Source organism: Physeter macrocephalus, chromosome 4 (genome assembly GCF_002837175.3).
Source record: "Physeter macrocephalus isolate SW-GA chromosome 4, ASM283717v5, whole genome shotgun sequence".
Classification (NCBI taxonomy): domain Eukaryota; kingdom Metazoa; phylum Chordata; class Mammalia; order Artiodactyla; family Physeteridae; genus Physeter; species Physeter macrocephalus.
In genome coordinates this window covers 84895078-84917492 of record NC_041217.1, presented here as the reverse complement: position 1 = coordinate 84917492, position 22415 = coordinate 84895078, and the positions used below count along the sequence as shown (strand labels likewise).

Genomic DNA, 22415 nt, shown 5'->3' with positions numbered 1-22415 from the left:
TAATTCGAATTCAACGGATATAATATAGTAGTAAAAGCACATGGACATATAATTGGAAAACCTGAGTTTGAATCTTGATTCTACTATTTACCAGCTATGCATTCTTGAACTAGCAGCAACTTCTTTAACCTCAGTTTTCCCAAAATAGAGAAATGGTACTTTTCTAGCAGAGATTAAATTAAACCATGTCTGTGAAAGCCCTCATACAATGGTAAAAGGTACTCAACAAATGCTTATAAGAAGCTGCTTATAATAATACTAGCCAAGGAAAAAGCCATTGTATAGATAGAACTATGTAAAAACTCCACCTATTCACAGAGAAAAACTAAGATTAAAAAAAAAAAAATTAACGGGACTTCCCTGGTGGCCCAGTGGGTAAGACTCTGCACTCCCAATGCAGGGGGCCCGGGTTCAATCCCTGGTTGGGGAACTAGATCCCACATGCTTGCTGCAACTAAGAATGCGCATGCCACAACTAAGAAGCCCACATGCCATAACTAAAGATCCTGCGTGACACAACGAAGATCCCACATGCCGCAACTAAGACCCGGTGCAGCCTAAATAAATAAATAAATAAATGTTTTTAAAAATTAATAGTAGTTAAATCCAGGTGATATAATCATGGGTGGTTTTCATTTTTTTCTTCTTCCGATGTTTTTGCATTTTCTACATTTTCTTAAATGATGATTTTTTATAAAATAAAAAGAAATTGAGAACTACAATGAAATTAATTATATAAGTTCTTTCTTAAAGAATGACCAAAATAATGTTATTGGCAGAGTAAGACTACAGAACCCTCTTTCCAGATTCCAGAGTTATACCAGCAAATGGAGAACTAAAGAAGTAAACTTGCTTTTAACTTTTTCAGGATTCTAGAAGGGTAAAAACTCATAAAAATAACTGAAAACACAGAAGCATATCCAAGTTGCTAGTTTTATTTTATTTTTAATGAATAGGTCCTATCTGATTTTTCATATTCAATCCCTAAGCTTGTTCATCATAAGTATCATAAGCAGGCCATGCATCTGATAAGTAACATATGGAAAGAATTTCTCACAAATTTCTCCATGAGCCTATACTACTCTAAAGCACTTCCTAAGAATTCCAGATGTTTAAACGAAATAAACTTCTCTTTCCAAGTGTAACACATTTCAAACTTTCCAAGTCACGGAGATTGCCAAGCTAATGGGTAGGAGCTTACAACAGGAGAGTGTGAATAAGTGACTTATATGTGTTCTAATACAGTGAAAGATATGATCAGAAATATTATGCTAGTTAGGATGTTTTCAGCTTGGGGTTAAAAGCTGATGCCTCACTCAGAATGAGGAAAAAGGCTATGCTTCTCAAAAATTTTCCCAACTCCATTTGTGGTAAACTGGCACTGTTATCGTATAATAATAAAAATAGCCAACATATATTGACTTCTTACTTACTGTTGGGAGACTAGTAAACAAACAAATGGAATACCTAAATTTAAGTTCAAGCTTGCCACTTACTGGCTAGAAGACCTTACCCAATCACTTAACCTTCTTTTACACCAGTTTTCTTATTTACTAACCGGAAACAGTAAAAATATTGTACTTGTCCTACCACCTCACAAGATTGTTATAAGGATCAGATGAGATAATAAATTACACTTTGTAACTAAAAAGCATTGTAAAATGTTATTCTGAGTTACTCTTATATATACTCTAAGCACCTTCTGTTAGCCTTCCCTGCCACTCCAAAACAAATGAAGTGCATAGCACCCCATACTTTTCTATTACCTCACCTAACACGCTATGCCTCAATATAACTACTATTCATTTGTCTGTATGTTCCACTAAATGGTAAATTCTACGAGAGCTAAGTCCATGTCTTCTTATCCACCACTGTATTCCAAGCACCTCACTCACATTAGGCACTCCATAAACAAATGAATACATCTTGAGAGAACGAAAGTTCCTCCTTGCAGACTTTTGCTACCAAGAAGTACTGATAAAGAAGTACTTAACAGCAACTTGTATCCACAGATACTAGATACTGACTGGTAAGAATGCAAAGAGAAAATCACAGAAATACCAGAGTAGGATCACATTTATGATTACTTAATAGGAAAAAAATACTTTAACCATGCTATCAACTAAGAGAATTATCACTCACCATCATATTTTGCTAGAACTGCTTGGACATCTGCATAGGCCTGTAATTCTAAAAGTGATTCTAGGAGATTTTCATGGATGTTCAACATGGTAAGAGGAGGAAATTCTTTCATCAACTGTATATTAAAAAGAAAAAAGATTAAAATTATACAAAAGGAACTCAATAGAGCTGAATCAGATTCACTGAGGTAGAAATTCTTTTGTTTCTTAAAACTGTGGAGACTCAACCTCTAAGAAATCTATGTATATTAAATAAATATCTTGTTATAAAACTATCAATTAAAAAAACCACTGATTCTGGGAAATTTCCTAGCGGTCCAGTGGTTAGGATTCGGCACTTTCTCTGCTGGGGCCCAGGGTTCGATCCCTGGTCAGGGAACTAAGATCCCACAAGCTGGGCAGCACGGCCAATCAATCAATCAATCAATCAATGTTAAAAAAAAAAAAAGGAAAACACATAGTGATTCTGCATTAACTTAACTGGCAACTTAAAACACATTTTGTTTTTGAAGGAATAAAGATAAAGGTTGAGTCATCAAATTTACTTACATCTCTCATTATTTTTACTGCTTCTCTTATTCTTCCTAATTTTCTTGCACACATTGCCAGTCTTCTTTTAATATACACCAGTACATTGGTATCTCTCCCTATTTAGAAAAACAACAAATGACACAAAGCTATCACTTTTATATTATGACCTGCTACTTCATTAACATATTACCCGTTAATTTTATTTGCTTACCTTGGGAGGTTCAATTAAAATGTGTCAGAATGGAAGAATATTAATAATTGTTGAATTTGGGTGATGAACAATGAATGAAGTTTCATTATACTGCTCTATTTTTATAGATGTTTGAAGTTTTTTATATTAAAAGCTTAAAAAAATATATAGAGAGAATTACTTTTGCCTCTAACATTAAGTAATCTGAGTACAGTATATATCAAGTAATTTGCGTATACTTGGCAAGTAGATTTTACTATTAAAAGACATACATTAATAGGAAGAAATAACATTATTAAGTTTCTGCATAAACAATCTATTATTTTAATATTCTCTATTATCTTAGATGACAAACAAAAGATATTCAAAACAAAATTTCCATGCTAGCGTAAATTTTTGGTCAACAACAAGTTACTAACAAACTACAAAACTACTTCTAGAAAGGGCTAACAAATATTTCTGGAACTACCTCACAACTATATCTGAGATTATACAAGGACAAATGGCATGACATTTTTACAGATGTAGTTTCATTAGTTCCAGACTGCAAAATTACATATTCCCACAGTTGTGTGTTATAACAACACGCATTAATGAAACATACTATATACATCAATATTTAGTTTAGAGAGAAAACATTATCCTAATTTTAATTTACACAAACAAAAGATTTAGAACTTAACTCCCAGCAAATAATGCATTATATAAACATATTTCAATTTATTGCCCACTATCTGCCAAAATCATGAAACTAAAGCCCTCTGGCCACACAAAATAGCAGGAAGCAGCAGCATTACAGATTCTAACATCTTTGGTAAAAGTTTCTCTATCACAACTGGGAGAGTATGCCTGCGAGTGGAAAGAAAGAACCTCAGTTGCTATGGCCCGTATGGTCTCAAACACATCATAGAGAAAAAGCAACCAAAGAAATAGTCAATATCAAGTGTAAGGCTGGTTTTGTGCTGAAGGGCCACTCCCTGGCACTATATGGAGATATATACTGTCTGAAGAGCAAACCAAATGATATACCTCTACTATTGCTTGGGTAAGGGTGAGGATAAAGGTAATAGCTGCTTATCATCACTAGAAAGTTCTCTTGAATCTTGAATACTTTTGAGTTGTGTTTCTCCAATGACCAGCCCAATTCTCACATGAAATAAATTATTGTTAAGTTTCAGAGCAGCACATCTCTCAATAACCAGAGTAGATCTGTTCCCTTCCACAAGCATTCTCTAGCTAATATACATTTCTGTCTTGCTGACTTGAATAGATTTGTTATCTCTTATGAAAAGTAGCTAACTTTTAAATATTAAGTTTTTTTAAATTTTTGTTGTTTTGTGTTTTACACATAAAACAGGCAGTTGCAGGAACTAAAAGACAGGGGAAAATTAGTTCAAATTCACTTACTCAGTTGAGCTTCATGCTGAGGACTTTGGTGCTGGCACTGTTGTGACCGCCTGTAAATTGTTTCTCCTGCCTTGAGTGCCTGTTTAAATAACCTTTCAGCATCTACAATAGTTGTTGCTTCTTCCTCAGCCAGTAGAACATATGCAGTAGCACAGCTATAAAGAAAGCAAGCAAGGCAATTTTAAGTAAAATGGTAAAACAAGTATTTTCTTTGGGGTATGTCCCTTTACATCACATTTCTGTATCTTTCCCTATACTTTCTGTAATAGGGAAGAACATTTGTATTTTATTACAAATTAATCACTATAGGGATGTTGCCTATAAGCTTAAATTATATATAATGACCCATCTCTCAGAACCCTGCCTCCCAGGTAATGAGCATTAAGCTAAAATACTTCTGTTTAGCTCACAGGAAGCATCTTGACCAGGCCCACCTGTGAATGACTGCAGGGAGGAAGAAATTAACACATCCCCTCTGGAGGCTGACAGGAACCAGAAAATGTTTGCCTTTACTCCCTCCCCTTTTAGTATAAAAGAAGACTGAACTCCAACTCAGGCAAGATGGTTCTTTGGGGCATGAGCCCACCATCTTCTCGGTTTGCTGGCTTTCTGAATAAAGTCGTTATTCCTTGCCCAACAACTCATCTCTTGATTATTGGCCTGTCATGTGGCGAGCAGTACGAGCTTAAACTTGGTAATAAATTTTGGTTGTTCATAAACACTTTCTATTTTTTGTTTTTGTTTTGTTCTGTTATTGCTGTTAAACGCCTCTTGTGAAGGGGTATCTCATTGTGTTTTTCATTTTCATTTCCTTTATGATGAATGACACTGAGCATCTTTTTATGTACTTTTCGGTCATTTGTATGTCTTCCTTGAAGAAACAGATATTTCAAGTCCTTTGCCCGTTTTTAATTGGTTGTCTTTCTGTCATTGAGTTGTAAGAGTTCTTTATATCTTCTGGATAACTAGACCCTTATCAAATATGACTTGCAAATATTTTCTCTCATCCTATGGGTTGCGTTTTCACTTTCTTGACAGTATCCTTTGATGCACAAAAGCTTGTAATTTTGATGAAGTCTAATTTATCTAATTTTCCTTTTTTGCTTGTGCTTTTGGTGTCATATCTAAGAAACCACTGCCAAATTGACAGTCATGAAAATTTGCTCCTATGTTTTCTTCTAAGAGTTTTATAGTTTTAGCTCTTAAATTTAGGTCTTTAATTTTTAATTAATTGTGTATGGTGTGTGTTAAGGGTCTAACTTCATACTTTTGTATGTGGTTATCTGGCTGTTGCCATTTGTTGAAAAGACTATTCTTTTCCCCATTGAATGGTCTTGGCACCCTTGTCAAAAATCAATTGACCATAGATGTATGGGTTTTTTTCTGGACTCTAAATTTGATTCCATTAATCTAGATGGCTATTCTTATTATTTAATTACTGTAGGTTCATAGTAAGTTTTGAAATCAGGAAGTGAGTCCTCCTACTTTGTTCTTTTTCAAGATTGTTTTGGCTACTTGAGGTCTCCTGTAATTCCATATTTTAGGATCAGTTTGTCCATTTCTGCAAAACAGGCAATTGAAATTTTGATGGAGACTGCAATGAATTTGTAAGTCAACTTGAGAAGTACTGATATCTTAACAATAATAAGTCTTCCAATCCATGAACACAAGATGTCTTTCCATTTATTTAGGTCTTCTTTAACTTCTTTTGATAATACTTTGTAGTTTTCAGTGTACAAGTCTTGTACCTCCTTAGTTAAATTTATTCTTAAGTGTTTTAACATTTTTGATGCTATTGTAAATGAAACTGTTTTCTTAATTTCCTTTTCAGATTGTTCATTGCTACTGTATAAAAAAACAACTGATTTTAGGTTGATCTTGTCTCCTGCAACTTTGCTGAACTCTTTTATTAGCTCCAATAGTTTTTTGGTGGATTCTTTAAGGTTTTCTATACATAAGATCATGTCATCTGTGAAGAGAGATAGTTTCACTTCTTCATCTCCCATACGAAAGCCATTTTCCCCCTCTTCTTGCCTAAGTGCATTGGCTACCACCTCCAGTACAATGTTAAATAGAGGTGGTAGGATTCCCTGTTAGTGCAGTGGTTAAGAATCTGCCTGCCAATGCAGGGGACACTGGTTCGAGCCCTGGTCCGGGAAGATCCCACATGCCGCAGAGCAACTAAGCCTGTGCGCCACAACTACTGAGCCTGTGCTCTAGAACCCGCAAGCCACAACTACTGAAGCCCGCATGCCTAGAGCCTGTGCTCTGCAACAAGAGAAGCCACCGCAATGAGAAGCCCATGCACTGCAATGAAGAGTGGCCCCTGCTCACCGTAGCTAGAGAAAGCCCGCACACAGCAACAAAGACCCAATGCAGCCAAAAATAAATAATTAATTAATTACTTAAAAAAAATAAATAGAAGTGGCAAGAGCAGACTTTCTTGCCTTATTCTTGATCTTAGCAAGCTTTCAGACTTTCAGTCTTCAGTACATAGTTAGCTGTAGGTTTTTCATAGATGTCCTTTATCAGTTTGAGGAAGTTTCCTTACATTCCTTATTTGTTTTTATAATAAAATGGTGTTGGATTTTGTCAAATACTTTTTCAACACCAACAGAGATGATTGTGTGGGTCTTGTCCTTTGTTCTATTAATGTGATGTCTTACACTGACTGATTTTCACATGTTAAACCACCCTTGCCTTCCTGGGATAATCCCACTTGGTCATGGTGTATAATCCTTTTAATCTGCTGCTGGATTTGGTATGCTAGTATTTCATTGAGAATTTCTGCATCTATATTCATAGTGAATATTAGTCTGTAGTTTTTGTTTCTTATGATGTCTTTCTTTGGTTTTGGTATGAGAGTAATACTGGCCTCACAGAATAAGTTAGGAAGAATTACTTCCTCTTCTATTTCTTTGAAGAGTTTGAGAAGGACTGGTGTTAATTCTTCTTTAAGAGTTTGGTAGAATTCAGTGGTGAAGCAACCTAGTCCTGAGCTTTCTTTGTTTGGAATTTTAAAAATTACTGATTTAATCTCTTCCTTTGTTATAGATCTATTCAGATTTTCTATTTCTCCTTGAGTCAGTTTTGGTAGTTTGTGCATTTCTGGGAATTTGGCCATTTCATCAAAGTTAGCCAATTTCGCATTCAATTATTCATAGTATTCTATTACAGTATTTTTAATTTCTTTAAGGTCAGTAGTAATGTCCCCAGTTTCATTCTTGATTTTAAGTAAGCTGTTTTCTCTTTTTTTTTTTTTTTTTTTTTGTGGTACACGGGCCTCTCACTGCTGTGGCCCCTCCCACCGCGGAGCAAAGGCTCCGGACGCGCAGGCTCAGCGGCCATGGCTCATGGACCCAGCCACTCCGCGGCATGTGGGATCCTCCCGGACCGGGGCACGAACGTGTGTCCCCTGCATCAGCAGGCGGACCCTCAACCACTGCACCACCAGGGAAGCCCGAGTTTCTCTCTTTTTTAATTGATCAGTCTAGCTTAAAGGCTGTCAAGTTTGTTGATCTTTTTTTAAAAAAACCAACTTTAGTTTCATTGATTCTCTCTATTGTTTTTCTATTCTCTGTTTTGTTTATATCACTCTAATATTTATTACTCCCTCCCTTCTGCTTGGAGTTTAGTTGGCTCTTCATTTCTAGTTCCTTAAGGTATGAAGTTAAGTTTTTGATTTGAGATGTTTCTTTATTAATGAAGGTATTTAAGCTATAAATTTTCCTCTGACCACTCACAGCTTTTGCTGTATTTCATAATTTTTTGGTTTGTTATGTCTTCATTTTCATTCATTCCAAAGTATTTTTCTAATTTATCTTGTGATTTCTTCTTTGGCTCATTGGTTGTTTAAGAGTTGGTTGTTTAATTTCCACATATTCCAATACTGTGAAATTCGAGATTTCCTTCTGTTATTGACTTCTAATTTCATTCCACTGTAGTGAGGGTGGATAGTTTATATGATTTCAATCATTTAAAGTTTATTGACAATTGTTTATATCCTAATTATGATGTATCCTGGAGAATGTTCCATGTACACTTGAGATGTTGTTGGGTAGTGTTACATAGATGTGTTAGGTCCAGTTGGTTTATAGTGTTGTTCAAGTCTTCTATTTCCTTGTGTATCTTTTGTCTAGTTATTCTATCCAATATTGAAAATAAGGTGTTGATGTCTCCAACTATTATTGTTGAATTCTTTATTTCTCCCTTCAAGTCTGTCAGTTTTTGCTTCATACGTTTTGTTATTAGACATATATAAGTTTATAATTGTTATATCTTCTTGATGAATTGAACCTCTTTTATCATTATATAATGTCATTCTTTGTCTTGTAAAAAATTTTTGTCTTGAAGTCTATTTTGTCTGATACCAGTTTAGCCACTCCAGCTCTCTTTGATTATTATTTGCATGGAATACTTTTTTACACTTTTACTTTGTACTTCTTTGTGTCTTTGTATCTAAAGAATCTCTTGTAGACATCATATAGTTGGACTATTTTTTTTCCTATTTATTCTGTTAATCAGTGCCTTTTAATTGAAGAGTTTAATCTATTTACCTGTTTAAGTACTTAGTGATAAGGAAGGAATTGTTTCTGCCATTTTCCTATTTGTTTTCTATGTGCCCTTTTTTTTTGTTCTCAATTCCTGCATTACTGCCTTCTTTTGTGTTAGATACATATCTTCTAGTATACCATTTTGATTCCCTTATTACTTATCACATTTTTTTATTATTTCTTAGTGGTTAACAGTTAACAATTACATTTAACATCTTAACTTATAACAATCTAGTATGAATTAATACTAATTTAGTTTCAATAGTATACAAAACTTTGCCCCTATATAGCTCTTCCCCCTATCGCTTATGTTGTTATGGTCACAAATTGCAACTTTATAAACGGTATGTCCGTCAACATAGATTTATAGTGACTATTTTACATAGCTGTCTTTTAAATCATATAGATAAAAAGAACTGCAAACCCCCCCCAAATTAATATTGACTTTTTAATTTGCCTATGTAGTTACTTTTACTGGCATTCTTTACTGTTTTGTGTGGAGTCAAGACTGTCTAGTATCCTTTTATTTCAGCCTGAAGGACTCCTTGCAGCACTTCTTGTAGGACAAGTCTACTAGCACTGAACTCTGTTTTTGTTTATCTGGGAATGTCTTAATTTCTCCATTTATTTTGAAGGACAGGGTTGCTGGGCATAGAAGCCTAAGCTGACAGTTTTGTTTTGTTTTGTTTTTTTGAACTTTGACTATGTTATCCCACTGCCTTACATGGTTTCTGATGAGAAAGCAGCTCTTAATTCTTTTCAGGATCACTTATATGTGATGAGTTGCTTCTCTCTTGCTGATTTCAGGCATCTCTCCTTATCTTTGGCTTTCGAAAGCTTGATTATAATGTGTCTCATTGTGGATGTCTTTTGAGTATGTCATACTTGGGGTACATTGAGCTTCCTGGATGTGTAGATCCATATCTTTCATCAAATTTGGGATCTTTTCAGCCATTATTTCTTTAAATAGTCTTTTTGCCCCTTTTGCTCTCTCTCCTCTCTTTCTGGGACTCCATTATGCACAGGTATGTTTAACAGTGTCCCACAGGTTTCTTAGGCTCTGTTCACTTTCCTTCATTCTTTTATTTTTTACCTAAATCAAGTTTGCTGATTCCTTCTTCTGCCTGTTCATATCTGCTGCTGAACCTCTACAGGAAATTTTAAATTTCAGTTATACTTTTCAACTCCAGAATTTCTATTTAGTTCTTTTTTATTATTTCTACCTCTTTACTGACATTCTCTAATGGTGAGACATAATTCTCATGGTATCCTTTCGTTCTTTATACATGTTTTCCTTTACCTCTTCAAGTATATTTTAAATAATTGATTTAAAGTTTTTGTCTAGAAAGTCCAAAGTGTGGGCTTCCTCAAGGACAGTTTTTATTCACTTTCTTCTTTTCTCTGTGTAGGGCATATTTTGCTTCTTTGCATGTCTTATAATTTTTTTGTTGAAAACTGGAAATTTTAAATATTGTAATCTAGCAACTCCAGAAATCAGATTTCCCCTCCTCCCCAGAGATTATTGTTGCTGCTTACAGTTGTGACTTTTCTGAACTGATTTTGTAACGTTTGTGTTCTGTCATGAGTGACCAGTGAAGTGTCTGCTCCTTTAGCTTAATGGTTAGTCAGTGATTTGACAGAGATTGCCCTAAACACCTGAAACCAAAAACAAAACAAAAACAAGTCTTTGCAGATGGGTTCTGTGTGTGTATTGGGGCATACCTTCAACATTCAGTCAGGCAGTTTACAACTCTGCCTTAGCTTTCACTTTGTTTGTGCAGAACCTGAAAGTCAGACACACATGAGAGCTTAGGGTCTTCTCAAATCTTTTCTGAGCAGGTGGCCAACTCTGGGCATGTGTGGAGCCTTTAAGATTCCCAGGAATATGTAGAAGCTTTTAAAAGCATTTATTTCCCAAAGTTTCTCATTCCCCAGCCTTTCCTCCCAAGCTTCCTAGTTTGTCTATTGTTTGCCCTAGTTGTCATCCCTTGATCCTGGCAGCATTGGCTAATACATCTGCCTTTAAATATTTTCAACAATGCCCCCACAGTGTAGCTGTGTCAGTGCTGGGAGAGTTTCGAATTAACCAAAATATAGGCAAGCCCTTTGAGCTGGTCCTTCAGAGAGTAAACAGACGGGTCAAAATAAACAACCATAATTCTTTGAGAAAAAGGTCCATTCTGCTTCCTTTGATTGATAGGAGGAGCTATACCCAGAAGGCAGACTGTTGTCTTCAAGGCTGCCACTGAGCTAGGAAGTGGAGGATGGGGTCAATGTTAAGTTAAAACACCACAAAGCTCTCTTACAGATATTCAGCTATTTTTTTAAACTGATTAAGCGTTCTCCAGGTTGCAATAAACTTTGATTAGTTTTCAGAGTTTCAATAAAATTCATTCACTGCTTGTTGAGTTCCCTACACTGCCAGTTTTGTTCCACCTTGGGTAAGTCTTCTTAATAAGGATTAGTATATCTGTAGTAGGGGAGTAAGGAGGGGTACAGGGACAATGCTAAGTTCACATTATTCAGGAGGCATTCCTTGATTTATCCCAACTGGAGCCATATTTTTACTCTTGGCACTTATTTAATATTAGATTAATACTTATTGATCTGTCCCATTTAAATATTAAGTTCACTTATTTTTATTTTTTAAAATTTATTTATTTAATTTATTTATTATTTTTGGCTGCCTTTGGTCTTCGTTGCTGCATGCGGGCTTTCTCTAGTTGTGGCGAGCGGGGCTACTCTTCGTTGTGGTGCGTGGGCTTCTCATTGCAGTGGCTTCTCTTGTTGCAGAGCACGGGGCTCTAGGTGCGTGGGCTTCAGTAGTTGTGGCACGCAGGCTTCAGTAGTTGTGGCTCACGGGCTCTAGAGCACAGGCTCAGTAGTTGTGGTGCACGGGCTTAGCTGCTCCGCGGCATGTGGGATCTTCCCAGACCAGGGCTCGAACCTCTGTTCCCTGCATTGGTAGGTGGATTCTTAACCACTGCGCCACCAGGGAAGTCCCTAAGTTCACTTATGATTCTACATTTTGTTTTTTCAAAATATAAAGTTGATAAAAGGAGCTATAAAAATATAAAGCTCCTAACATTAAAAAAAATTAAATTAGAGCCATGTTTTATTTATTTTGAATTCCCTTCCCATGCCTCCAATCCTACTAGCAACTACAGTTCTCAGGACTGAATGAATGCTTTAAATAAATGACTTAAACAAAAAACAAAATTAAAACAGGTGGCTTAAGTATTTTAGTACTCTTTAATTATCAAATATTATCACCAATCAGATCAGCATTCTCCCTTTTATAAAGTATTTCTAGCATAATTTCTATTCAAAAGCATAGATAAGTTTACAATTTCAGAAGCAAAATACAAATGTCAATGAACACTGCAAATTTTGTCTCTAGTATGCAAAAAGAGAAAGGGGACTATTAATGACTCCAAGTGTCTTAGGAGCAGAAAAAAGGAAACAAAATCACTTGCCTGGGTTTCCTTCAAAACAAACTTATTTTCCATATATTTCAAACTTACTCATTATTTAATTCTAAAGCTTGATAGGCTGCTTTGATTCGAGCTGGAGGATTTCTTTCCCTCCATGCCTTCTGCATAACTGTAGGAAAAACATTTCAAAAAGTAGATGATACGGTAAACATAAAGTATCTTATGCAAAATGTATGAAGAATGAGTTAGAAGAGTAAACAAAGATTCAAATAACATGTTCTTAAACATAATAAACAAGAAATTGGGGTGATGGCTCACATCAACCTCATGAGAAATTTACATTAAATTTGGAAGCTTCACATAAAGTAGAAATTAAAATATTATTTCTCTGATTTATATGAATAATAACATAGATGGTACTTAATCAAGTTAATTACATCATTATACATGAACATTTTTATATCTAAATGCATATTAAAATTGATATCAGATTATAATCTATGAAATATTCTAGTTCCTTTATCCTCTTGAAAAGGTTCTATGGAACTGTTAAAAATATACAAAAAAAACTTTAAAAACAGTATTTATTTAGTCAATGATTCAATCCATGAAGAATGTTTGAATTTGCATTTTGTATAAAAAGGGGGGTAAAAAGGAATTAACTTAGACATAGTATATTTATGGAAAATGTCAGTCTCTACTAAGAGTCAAGAAAAGCTTGAATTAGGATCTCTCTGGAATAACAATATTAGTTTTGTTATCATTTACTGCACCAAAATGAAAATTTCACACTAAGCAAAGTTTCTTAAAAATTAAACAAACAGGGACTTTCCTGGTGGTCCAGTGGTTAAGAATCCACCTTCCAATGCAGGGGACGCAGGTTTGATCCCTGGTCAGGGAACTAAGGTCCCACATGCCGCAGGGCAACTAAGCCCATGTACCGCAACTACTGAGCCCGCACGTTCTGGAGCTCACATGCTACAACTAGAGAACCTGCACGCTCTGGAACCTGCACACCACAACTAGAGAGAAGCCCGTGTGCCGCAACAAAGATCCCACGTGCCGCAACTAAGACCCGACCCGACACGGCCAAATAAATAAATAATTTTTAAAAAACTAAACAAACAAACAAAGTAGATCCATGAAACTATCTGGCCTATTTCAAGTTTGATAAGAAAAATAGAGAATCTATGAATGTTGCTTTTGGAACAAAACCTACAACTATGCAGAAAGAATAATGTGGAAAATGTTTGAGTTTTCCTTTGGAAACAAAATATTAGTCTTGGCTTAGAAAAGGAGACAATATATTCTACTTGGGTAACAAAAATACATTTCTCATATCAAACATGTCACCAGTTAGCTGACAGGTAATGCTTCCTGAACTTGACAAATTGATGCAAGTCAGCACCCATTTGATAATAACCAGGTAAAGAATAACATTTTGCTTAAACATTAAAATATTACATAAAAATCAAGTATAATATTTGACTTGCCATTTTTGATGATGAGGCTCTCTTCTATAAGTTACATGATATTTTCAGGTTAAATTCTGACAATGAATCTTTATTAACAGTTTAAATGGTTATTTGGTACTCTAGCATATTAAGTATATATAGTAATTTATTTAACCAGTTCTCTTTTGATGGATAATTAATTTTTTGCTAATACAGAAATATTGTGATAACCATCTTTCAACATCTATCTTTGCAAACCTGACCTAATATTTCATTTTTAGAAGTGGAATGGTTGGTTAAAATGTATGCATCTTTTAAAAGATTTTGGATATATATTTCCAAACTCCTCTCAATGAGACTGTATTAATTTACATTTTTTCAGGCAGTACAGGAGAATGACTATTTCCCCACTCCCTTGACAACACTGAGTAGTGTCAATCTTTGCTAATTTAAAACATGAAAACTTATTTCATTTGCATTTGCATTTCTTCTATTTCTAGTAAGGTCATCTAATCCACCATTAAGCATTTTTTCTTATTCTCATGTTTTCAAATGCTCTATCCAGCCTTATTTTTCCTCACAATCAATGCAGTTCTAAGCCAATGAGGAAAGGGGAAATAAGTAGAGGAAGGAATATACTTCCTTCTAAAACAAGATTTAGGAATAATTTAAAGCAATATGCTCATTTAGTATTCAACTGTCCTCTTTAAGAATACTGGATATGCTTAAAAAATAATACAAGCAGTTAACAATTCAATCAAATTTATCTATTTTTCAATTTAAATACTATTCTAATATGCTAACCAGCAGAAGAGACTACCATTCAACCCAAGACCATGGGTCACAAATATAAATGCCTTGAGACCAGGCAGAAAACATAAATGAGTGAACTAAAAGCACATGCACTAAGACAGTCACAGCTCAGGTCTAACTAATTACTGCCAAGTGGAAATGCAGGTCCATATTTCCCAACTTAAAATTGTAAATCTAGAGTTTAATGTTAAATCTCCTGATTTTTTTAAATGTTGAAAAAAAAAAAACATGAAAGCAAATTATCCAAAAAACACTGCTGGCTGGCCCTAAGAATATGTTTGTTCACTGTCCTAAATAAACAAATCAATAGAATAAGAACAAAAATCTACTAATTTAGGGCTTCCCTGGTGGTGCAGTGGTTAAGAATCCGCCTGCCAATGCAGGGGACACGGGTTCGAGACCTGGTCCGGGAAGATCCCACATGCCGTGAGGCAACTAAGCCTGTGCACCACAACTACTGAGCCCGCGCGCCGCAACTACTGAAGCCCGTGCGGTCCGGGAAGATCCCACATGCCGTGAGGCAACTAAGCCTGTGCACCACAACTACTGAGCCTGCGCTCTAGACCCTGCGAGCCACAACTACTGAAGCCCAAGAGCCTAGAGCCCATACTCCGCAACAAGAGAAGCCACCGCAATGAGAAGCCCGCGTACCACAATGAAGAGTAGCCCCAGCTTTCCTCAACTAGAGAAAAACCCGCACGCAGCAACAAAGACCCAACTCAGCCAAAAATAAATAAAATAAAATAAATACATTTATTTTTAAAAAATCTACTAGTTTAGTAATTACTGATGACAAGAGTCAAGAGAAATTTGTCACATCACACATATAGGCACATTTGTCTTTTTTTAATATAAAACTATAGATATAAATCATTATCTTTATGTGAGTATCTGAAAAGATCAATATGGAACCAACAGTCCATTTCTGGATTATCATTTGTGGATAAGGTTTAGTTCAGTCTTTAACTGGGATTATGCATACCTCTAGAAGTACTACATGAAACTTTGCAAGGACCAAAATGGGACACACAGTTTTAAAAGAATCAATTTCTAAAGCTTCAATTATATATGACTCTTTCCTATAACTGATCTACCTGAAGAATGTTCCTCTGATTGGTCTATGTCATGCTGGTTTTCCTTTCCTAGCCAACATACGCTCTCCGACTCACTGCGTCCCCTAAAGATATATTACCTTTTCCTACTTTACAAAAGAAAAGCTTACTTTTCACCCATCCTGAATCTTTCCAAGGTGCCCTGCCCTAGAGTGTAAAGATCTCCACGTGCCTCAAGGGACAATTCAAAGTTTGGGTTTGGGAGGAACCATTTTTAATCAAGGAACCTATAATAGGGATTTGTGCCATTTACTTATTTAACAGTGAAGCTCAGCATTAGAAATAGAGTATTCCGGCCCCTGGAATTTCTGAATTCAAGTATATTGTAGAGTGGGGAGGGAGTGATAATTTTTATCAGTTCCATTTATCAGCACCCTTTCTCCCCTTACTATCAAAGCACGCATTGCTCCTAAGGGAAGGTACCCTCATAGTAAGGCAAAGAAAGCATTAGTAAGGGATAATAAAGGCAGTGAAATCTTGTTTTGGCCAAGTGATAAGCTCACGGCAAGGCTTTAAGACTTATCTATCTTTCTATCTTAGAATCTGAATTCAGAAGAGAGATGGTTGTCATAGGGATGCATGTTAACATGTTTATTTGAATTAAAAAATGAAGTCAGACTTCTCTGTCAGAAAGTAAGTCTGATTTAGTTGACAGGAATGACAATGAGAACTCACCCAGCCAATTAGGTTATATGGAGGACTCTTGCCAAAGTTGGAAGAGCCAAATATGTAGTTCTAAGGATTTGACAAAAATATAAAGTACATGATTCCATTTAGAACTTTATGATCAAAAGATACTTAAATTTAAAAAAATTTATACAAAAACTGTTTATTGTGGAAAAGCATTTAAGTGTGATTTTAAAACTCTCAAACATTAAATAATTATATTATAATAAAATCATATAGAGGTGTGGAATGGATATGAGTTCAACAAGAAAAAGTACTTATATAAAATTTACTACTGTTAGAGTATTTGTTCATGTATTTTTCAATGGATCATGGTGGATATCAAGTCATTAGAAACCTTGAAATACATTCAAATATATAGTATTTTCGTTTTATTTTTAAATGTCTATATTTATAATATGTTAAAAATTACATTCTTTGCAATTATTTAATCTTATGATGTCAAGTTAAAAATGTGTGAAGGGATACATAGTTTTTCAAAATTCTTTTAGGAGGTATGTGAACAAAAATGTTTTAAGACCACAGCTTTAGTGGATAGCCATGGTTGCTATTTGAAAAGCCTGCCAAGGTTTGCAATTCTGCCCATGAGAAGGAGATGAAGTCTTAATATCCAGAGTCACCTCAGTCCTCATAATTAACATACAATACTGATTTTCCACTGCTGTTATTTCCTTAACATTATACTTCTGCCATTAATGTAAACATTAAGCATATAAACATAAAGCAATTCCTTTTTCTCCGATTTGCAATTAAACCATTTTATGTAACCATACCAAAGATCCTTGGGTTTCCTGCTACCATACATGCTGAATATATTTAATGCAGCAGAGATATATCACAATGAACTCACTTCAATGTTGGAAAACTGGCTGTTTTACAGACTCTAATTGTTGGTGATCTTCTTCTGCCTATCAATGTGATGAGTAGAAGCAGTAATAGTATAGTGGTTAAGAGCCAAACTTGAGCTTGAAACCCAGCTTTTTCATTTATTAGCTAGGTGATTTAGGGCATGTTACTTGTTTCCCCTTTGCCTCAGTTCCTTATATTTAAAATGTGGCTGATAATAGTACCTATATCATGAAGTGATTGGGAAGATTAAATTAGTATCTTTATATAAACTGCTTAGAACAGTTCTTGGCGCATAATAAGTGTTATACAAGCGTTAGCTATTATTACTGAAATTGCTTAAGACATCTGTGACACCAAGGCTATTCATTGATTCATACTTCCATCAAAGAATAAATATTAATATTTACAGTATATCAGGCAGTGTGCTAGATGATAGGGATTCAAAGATGACAAGTATAGTCCTTAATTTCCACAGTTTCACACATTATTAGGGAGGACAAACATTAAAAAAACATGATAAATTAACAAATAAGTGTTTACAGTTGAATAAATTAACTAAAATTATTATAAAAGTGAGGTTTGGACTAAGTACTGTAGAACTGCAGAGAAGATCAGGGAAGGCTTCCCAGAGAATGAGACTTTTAATTTTGAAGGATAAAAGTAGAAGCATAGATAAGGTGGGAGAGGGCAGTCAAAATAGTTGCGATAAAGATCCCTGTCTTTAAGCCAAACATTTAAGAGTTTCTATACTCACTTCTATAGAGAAGATTAGAGAGAACTAAACACAGACATTTCTATGATCTTCCACCACTTTACATGCATCTCTGACTTATGACTGGAATAAAATATACCCCATTTTTCTCTACATGCTGTGCCCCAATGTTTAACTTTGCCTTATTCTTTTGTTTTAATGTATAATTATAGGTGTTAACTTCCCCAACCAAAACTGGGTACACTGTTCTCTGTATAAGCAATTGCTGTATTCGATCTGAAAGGTTTTTTAAGTAATAAAAGAAGCAATTTAATTAATTTTTGTAAAATACTTTAAATTCTATAAAGAATTTAAATTTCATCTTATAAAAGACAAAAAAGTACGATAACCTAGTTTACAATCATAATTAGTTTCAATTTAATCTGGGTTTCTTATCAATGATGCAAACAACTCCAAGCCAAATAACTTTGTATAATAAATAACTCCAAAAAACTTTAAAAATAATTTTTATGACTACTGTTTACCCCAAGAACAGATATGACACATACCTGTGTCTGAAGGACGTAAAAAGTCCGTGTCACAGGTGAAAAAGGTCTGATGGTCCTGAGCTGACAAATTCATGTCATAGTATGTAAGTGGCTCTTTACCAGTCACCCAAGTGTATCTTTACCAAAACACAATAAAATATGTAAATTGAACATGAGAGAGCATCTGTCTGCTACAACAGACACTTTTTAAAATTCAAAAATATACTGCTACAAATCTTATTTCAGGATGTTTCAAAAGCTTATTATAATCAATAAAACAAAAGAGATAACCTATCCAAACTACTTAGAGTACAATAATATCAAAAACCAAAAGGGAAAAGGCTAGGTTATTCAACAAACAGTGCTTCAAAGTTGAATTTGAAGGGATAAAACAATTTGACTTAAATATATACTTTTTAAAGTATACTTAAATAAATTCTCAGTGAATTAGAATTAAGTATTAAATGTAAAACTACAAAGCAACTAGAAGAAAACAGAAGTGAATTTTTACTAGCTGTCAAGATGATAAAGGGTTTTCAAAGCATAAAAGCAAAAAAAACTTCTTTCACATTTTACTAAATTAGAAATTTTACCTTTCATTTCCCCCTAAAACCCTCAATAATTAATAGCAGGTAACAAACTGTCTAATAAATACATTTTAAAATATCCAATCTCATTGGTAATTAATAAATAGCAAATTAAAATAACTAATTTTTACTATTCACCTATAAAATTGGCAAATATATATTGTCAAGGGTGAGGTGGGACTCACACATATTGCTATTATAAATATAAATTGGTATTTACATTTCTTTTTCCAGAAATCAATTAGATAATATCTATCAAGAGTCTTAAAAATATTCACACCTAGTTAGACGATGGGTATATGGAATTCCATTATACCACTCTCTCTACTTTTGTTTATTTTTGAAATTTTCCACCATTAAAAGAAGAAAAAATTAAAGGGGGGGGAAAAAACTGTTCACACCTTTTGATTCAGTAATTCCAGTGCTACAAATCAACCCTAAGGAAATAATCACATATGTGGCTAAAGATTTATGTATAAAGCTATCCCTCTAGAGTAAATGTTAACAGTGAAATATAACCTGTGACCTGGATAGGGGAGCAGTAGGTAAGTTATGTATGGTACCTGCATATAACAGAATACAGTACAACTATTAAAAATCATGTTTTTGAAGAAATTCATGTTTTGAAGAAATTCTGTGGTAAATTCACACATAATGAATTTTATATATTATGATGTTCAAGTTTTGTTTCTATATATGTGTATAGAAGAGAGACTGGATGGAAATACTAATAGCAGTTATCACTTAGTGGTAGAAAAAGGTGATTTTTTACTTTCTTTTTCATATATCTTTTTATTTTTCAACTTTCTACAATGAATATGTATATATTTCATAATCAGAAAAAGCATTTTGAAAGCACATTGTGTTATTAATCTACATGATCAAAGATTTTGTTATTTAATAGTATAAGTTGCCTTTAAAGTTGCTATTTAAAGTTTTTAGCTATTTTAGGAGAAATTATCATGAAGAAAAAGGAAAAAGCAAATCCTTGTTCACTTAGCAAAGTTTGGTATACTTTCTAAAATCATAAAAAAAAATGAACGATCTACATTAATCCCAAAATGATTTAAAGCAGCTAAAAAACACATGCATAGTATCAATAACTTAAATTAGCAGTAAATTTTAAAAGACTCAGTAAAGTAAAACAAGGATTGGGCCATAAAATGGCTCATACCAAAGAGTTCTATACCCTTGTTAAAGGTTGGCTACGATACGATTCTAAGCTTCCTAGAACCACACAATGATTACCAGTGCAATTTAGACTTTTACATTAAGACAAACTAATCATTCAAAAAAGCAGCATTAAGAGTTCCTTATACTAAGATAAGAAATTTCTCTTTAAGATTTTCATGAAGTAGATACTGTAAGATAACAAGAATAGCCTAAAAACTTTTTAATAAACACAGTGAGAAGTTCAAGGACCTGTTGCTTGCAGAATCCCTTAATACAGGCTAATGGCATCTATCATAAAAGCCTAGCTTTGGCTTCCCAGAATGTGACTGTCCTACACTATCAAGTACTTAGGCACAGGGATTACTGCTAAATTATTTTGTATCCCCATCATGTTGCATAGTGCCAATACACAGTAGACATAAACTGTTTCTTGTTCAATGAATTAAATAACATGCCCCAGTCTACCTCCAGGTAAAACACAGCCCTTTCCAAAACAAAAGTAAAGTATCTTTGGTCATAAGTTTCAAAAGTCATTTTCTCATTTAGAATAAAAACCAGAAGAGAAATGTACACAATAGTGTAGCTAGGGAATGGCAATACGAAATACAATATAAAAATATTATGCCCTGTACTGTTGCACAAATGAAATTTATATTCACATTCAGATTGATATTTTCTAGTGAATCGTCAAATAAAGTTTGCAATTGAGCACATGTGCACAGGAATATGTTGACATTTGCAATTTTTTCTCAATCTCATGAATTCTTTGAAAAGGCTTTCTGCCATAAACCAAGAGCCAAGTGTATACTTATATCACAAACATATGGCTTGAAGCAATGTTTCTCATGATTATAAAAGTAAATATAGTCAAGATGCTGCCAATTAAACCTTGGGCTAATCATTTTACCTTATATCAGTATCTCCAACTAGAAGAGCTGTGATATATTTGTAAAAATAAATTTTTCCATTAATACTTTTATTCTAAAACCAATGCCATAATTATACTGAAAGCAAAATGTAATACCTCCTATATTCTGCTCCTCTGAAAAGGTTTAAAGGATTTCTCCATACCTTGCATTCTAAAAAACAAAGAGAAAAAGGGGGAAAATAAGACAGTTTAATCAAATGTAGTTAAATCTTAATTTGGTCAACATGTATTGTGTAGTCACTGTATGCTAAGTACAGTGCTAGCCACATATAGCACAAAGATGAATAAGGCATGGATCACCCCTGCTGTCACGCAGTGTACAACCAAATCTAGTCATTCCCTTATTTCTGTCTCCATAGCATTTGGTTCACAATTCAAGTACAGCACTTACCATATTATAATGTGACTATCTGGTTTTCAGTTTCTCCTTTAAAATATGAGCTTTTAAAACTTTGCTCATTTTGTACTTCTGGAACCTACCACAGCATTTGGAACTAACTTAACTGAATTAAATGTAGCATGAGAATTAGTTATGTAAACTATCACACTACACTGTGTGATAAGTGCTATGATAGAGATATATTTTGTTCCAAGAGATAAAAAGGAAGTGATTAAGTTTGCTCTGGAGAAATTAGGGGAGACTTTAGAAAGGTCATGACATTTAAACTTGAACCACTGTAAAAATGAGTAGAAGGTTGCCAGATGAAGAACATTCTAAGCAGAGGAAGTATCAGAAAACCACACAGCATACTTAGGTTACAGTACATGGTAGAAGGTGAGAGGGAGAGCTGTAAATGAGGCTAGAAAATAGACTGGGGGAAATCGATGAAGGGGATTACATACCATGTAAAGAGTTTAGACATTATCCTTAGTCAATCAGAAGCCATCAAAGGTTTATAAACAGAAAAATAACAAATATCAGGACTTTGTTTAGATCAGCAGTTTTCAAAGTATCATTCATGGAACTGCAAAGTAACAACTCGTTTCATAATAAATGCTAAGACGTTGTTTGCCTTTTTAACTTGTGGACTTGAACCCAACCCTGAGAGTAAGGGCATCTTTAAATTTTGTGCCCCAAGCACTTGACTTGCCTCACACTAGTCCCAGTCCTGCAAAGTTGGGCTAATGGTACAAAATCAATGGTTGGTAAAACTGCTGGTACTTTAAAGTAGTGGTCATTGGATTCCTCACCCCCACCCCAGTAAACAAGGCAACCATATATGATGGTTGTCTCCAGTATAAGCAATTGTTTGTTGAGCTGGACTGACCTTTTTTTTTTTTTTTTTTCATGGAATCTCACTTTTACTTGAGTCACTA

At 34.4% G+C, this 22415-nt stretch overlaps 1 protein-coding gene across 15 annotated transcripts in view; it reads right to left on the bottom strand.

Annotated features, from left to right (window-relative positions):
- Positions 1–22415, bottom strand: part of ST7L (suppression of tumorigenicity 7 like) — a 94102-nt gene that overhangs the window by 63341 nt on the left and 8346 nt on the right. For 14 of the 15 annotated variants that reach the window (XR_003679538.2, XM_007114246.4, XM_028488995.2 and 11 more), the window contains 6 exons: positions 21195–21249; positions 18432–18547; positions 12347–12425; positions 4270–4424; positions 2691–2788; positions 2143–2257 (listed from right to left, as the gene is read on the bottom strand). Coding sequence is in view for 14 of the 15 variants with exons in the window: in XM_007114246.4 (XP_007114308.1) it covers positions 2143–2257; positions 2691–2788; positions 4270–4424; positions 12347–12425; positions 18432–18547; positions 21195–21249 (618 nt within the window). In the remaining variant the exon portion in view is untranslated. The remainder of the gene's footprint in view (positions 1–2142; positions 2258–2690; positions 2789–4269; positions 4425–12346; positions 12426–18431; positions 18548–21194; positions 21250–22415) is intronic. The other variant, XM_007114247.4, reaches the window with a different exon arrangement.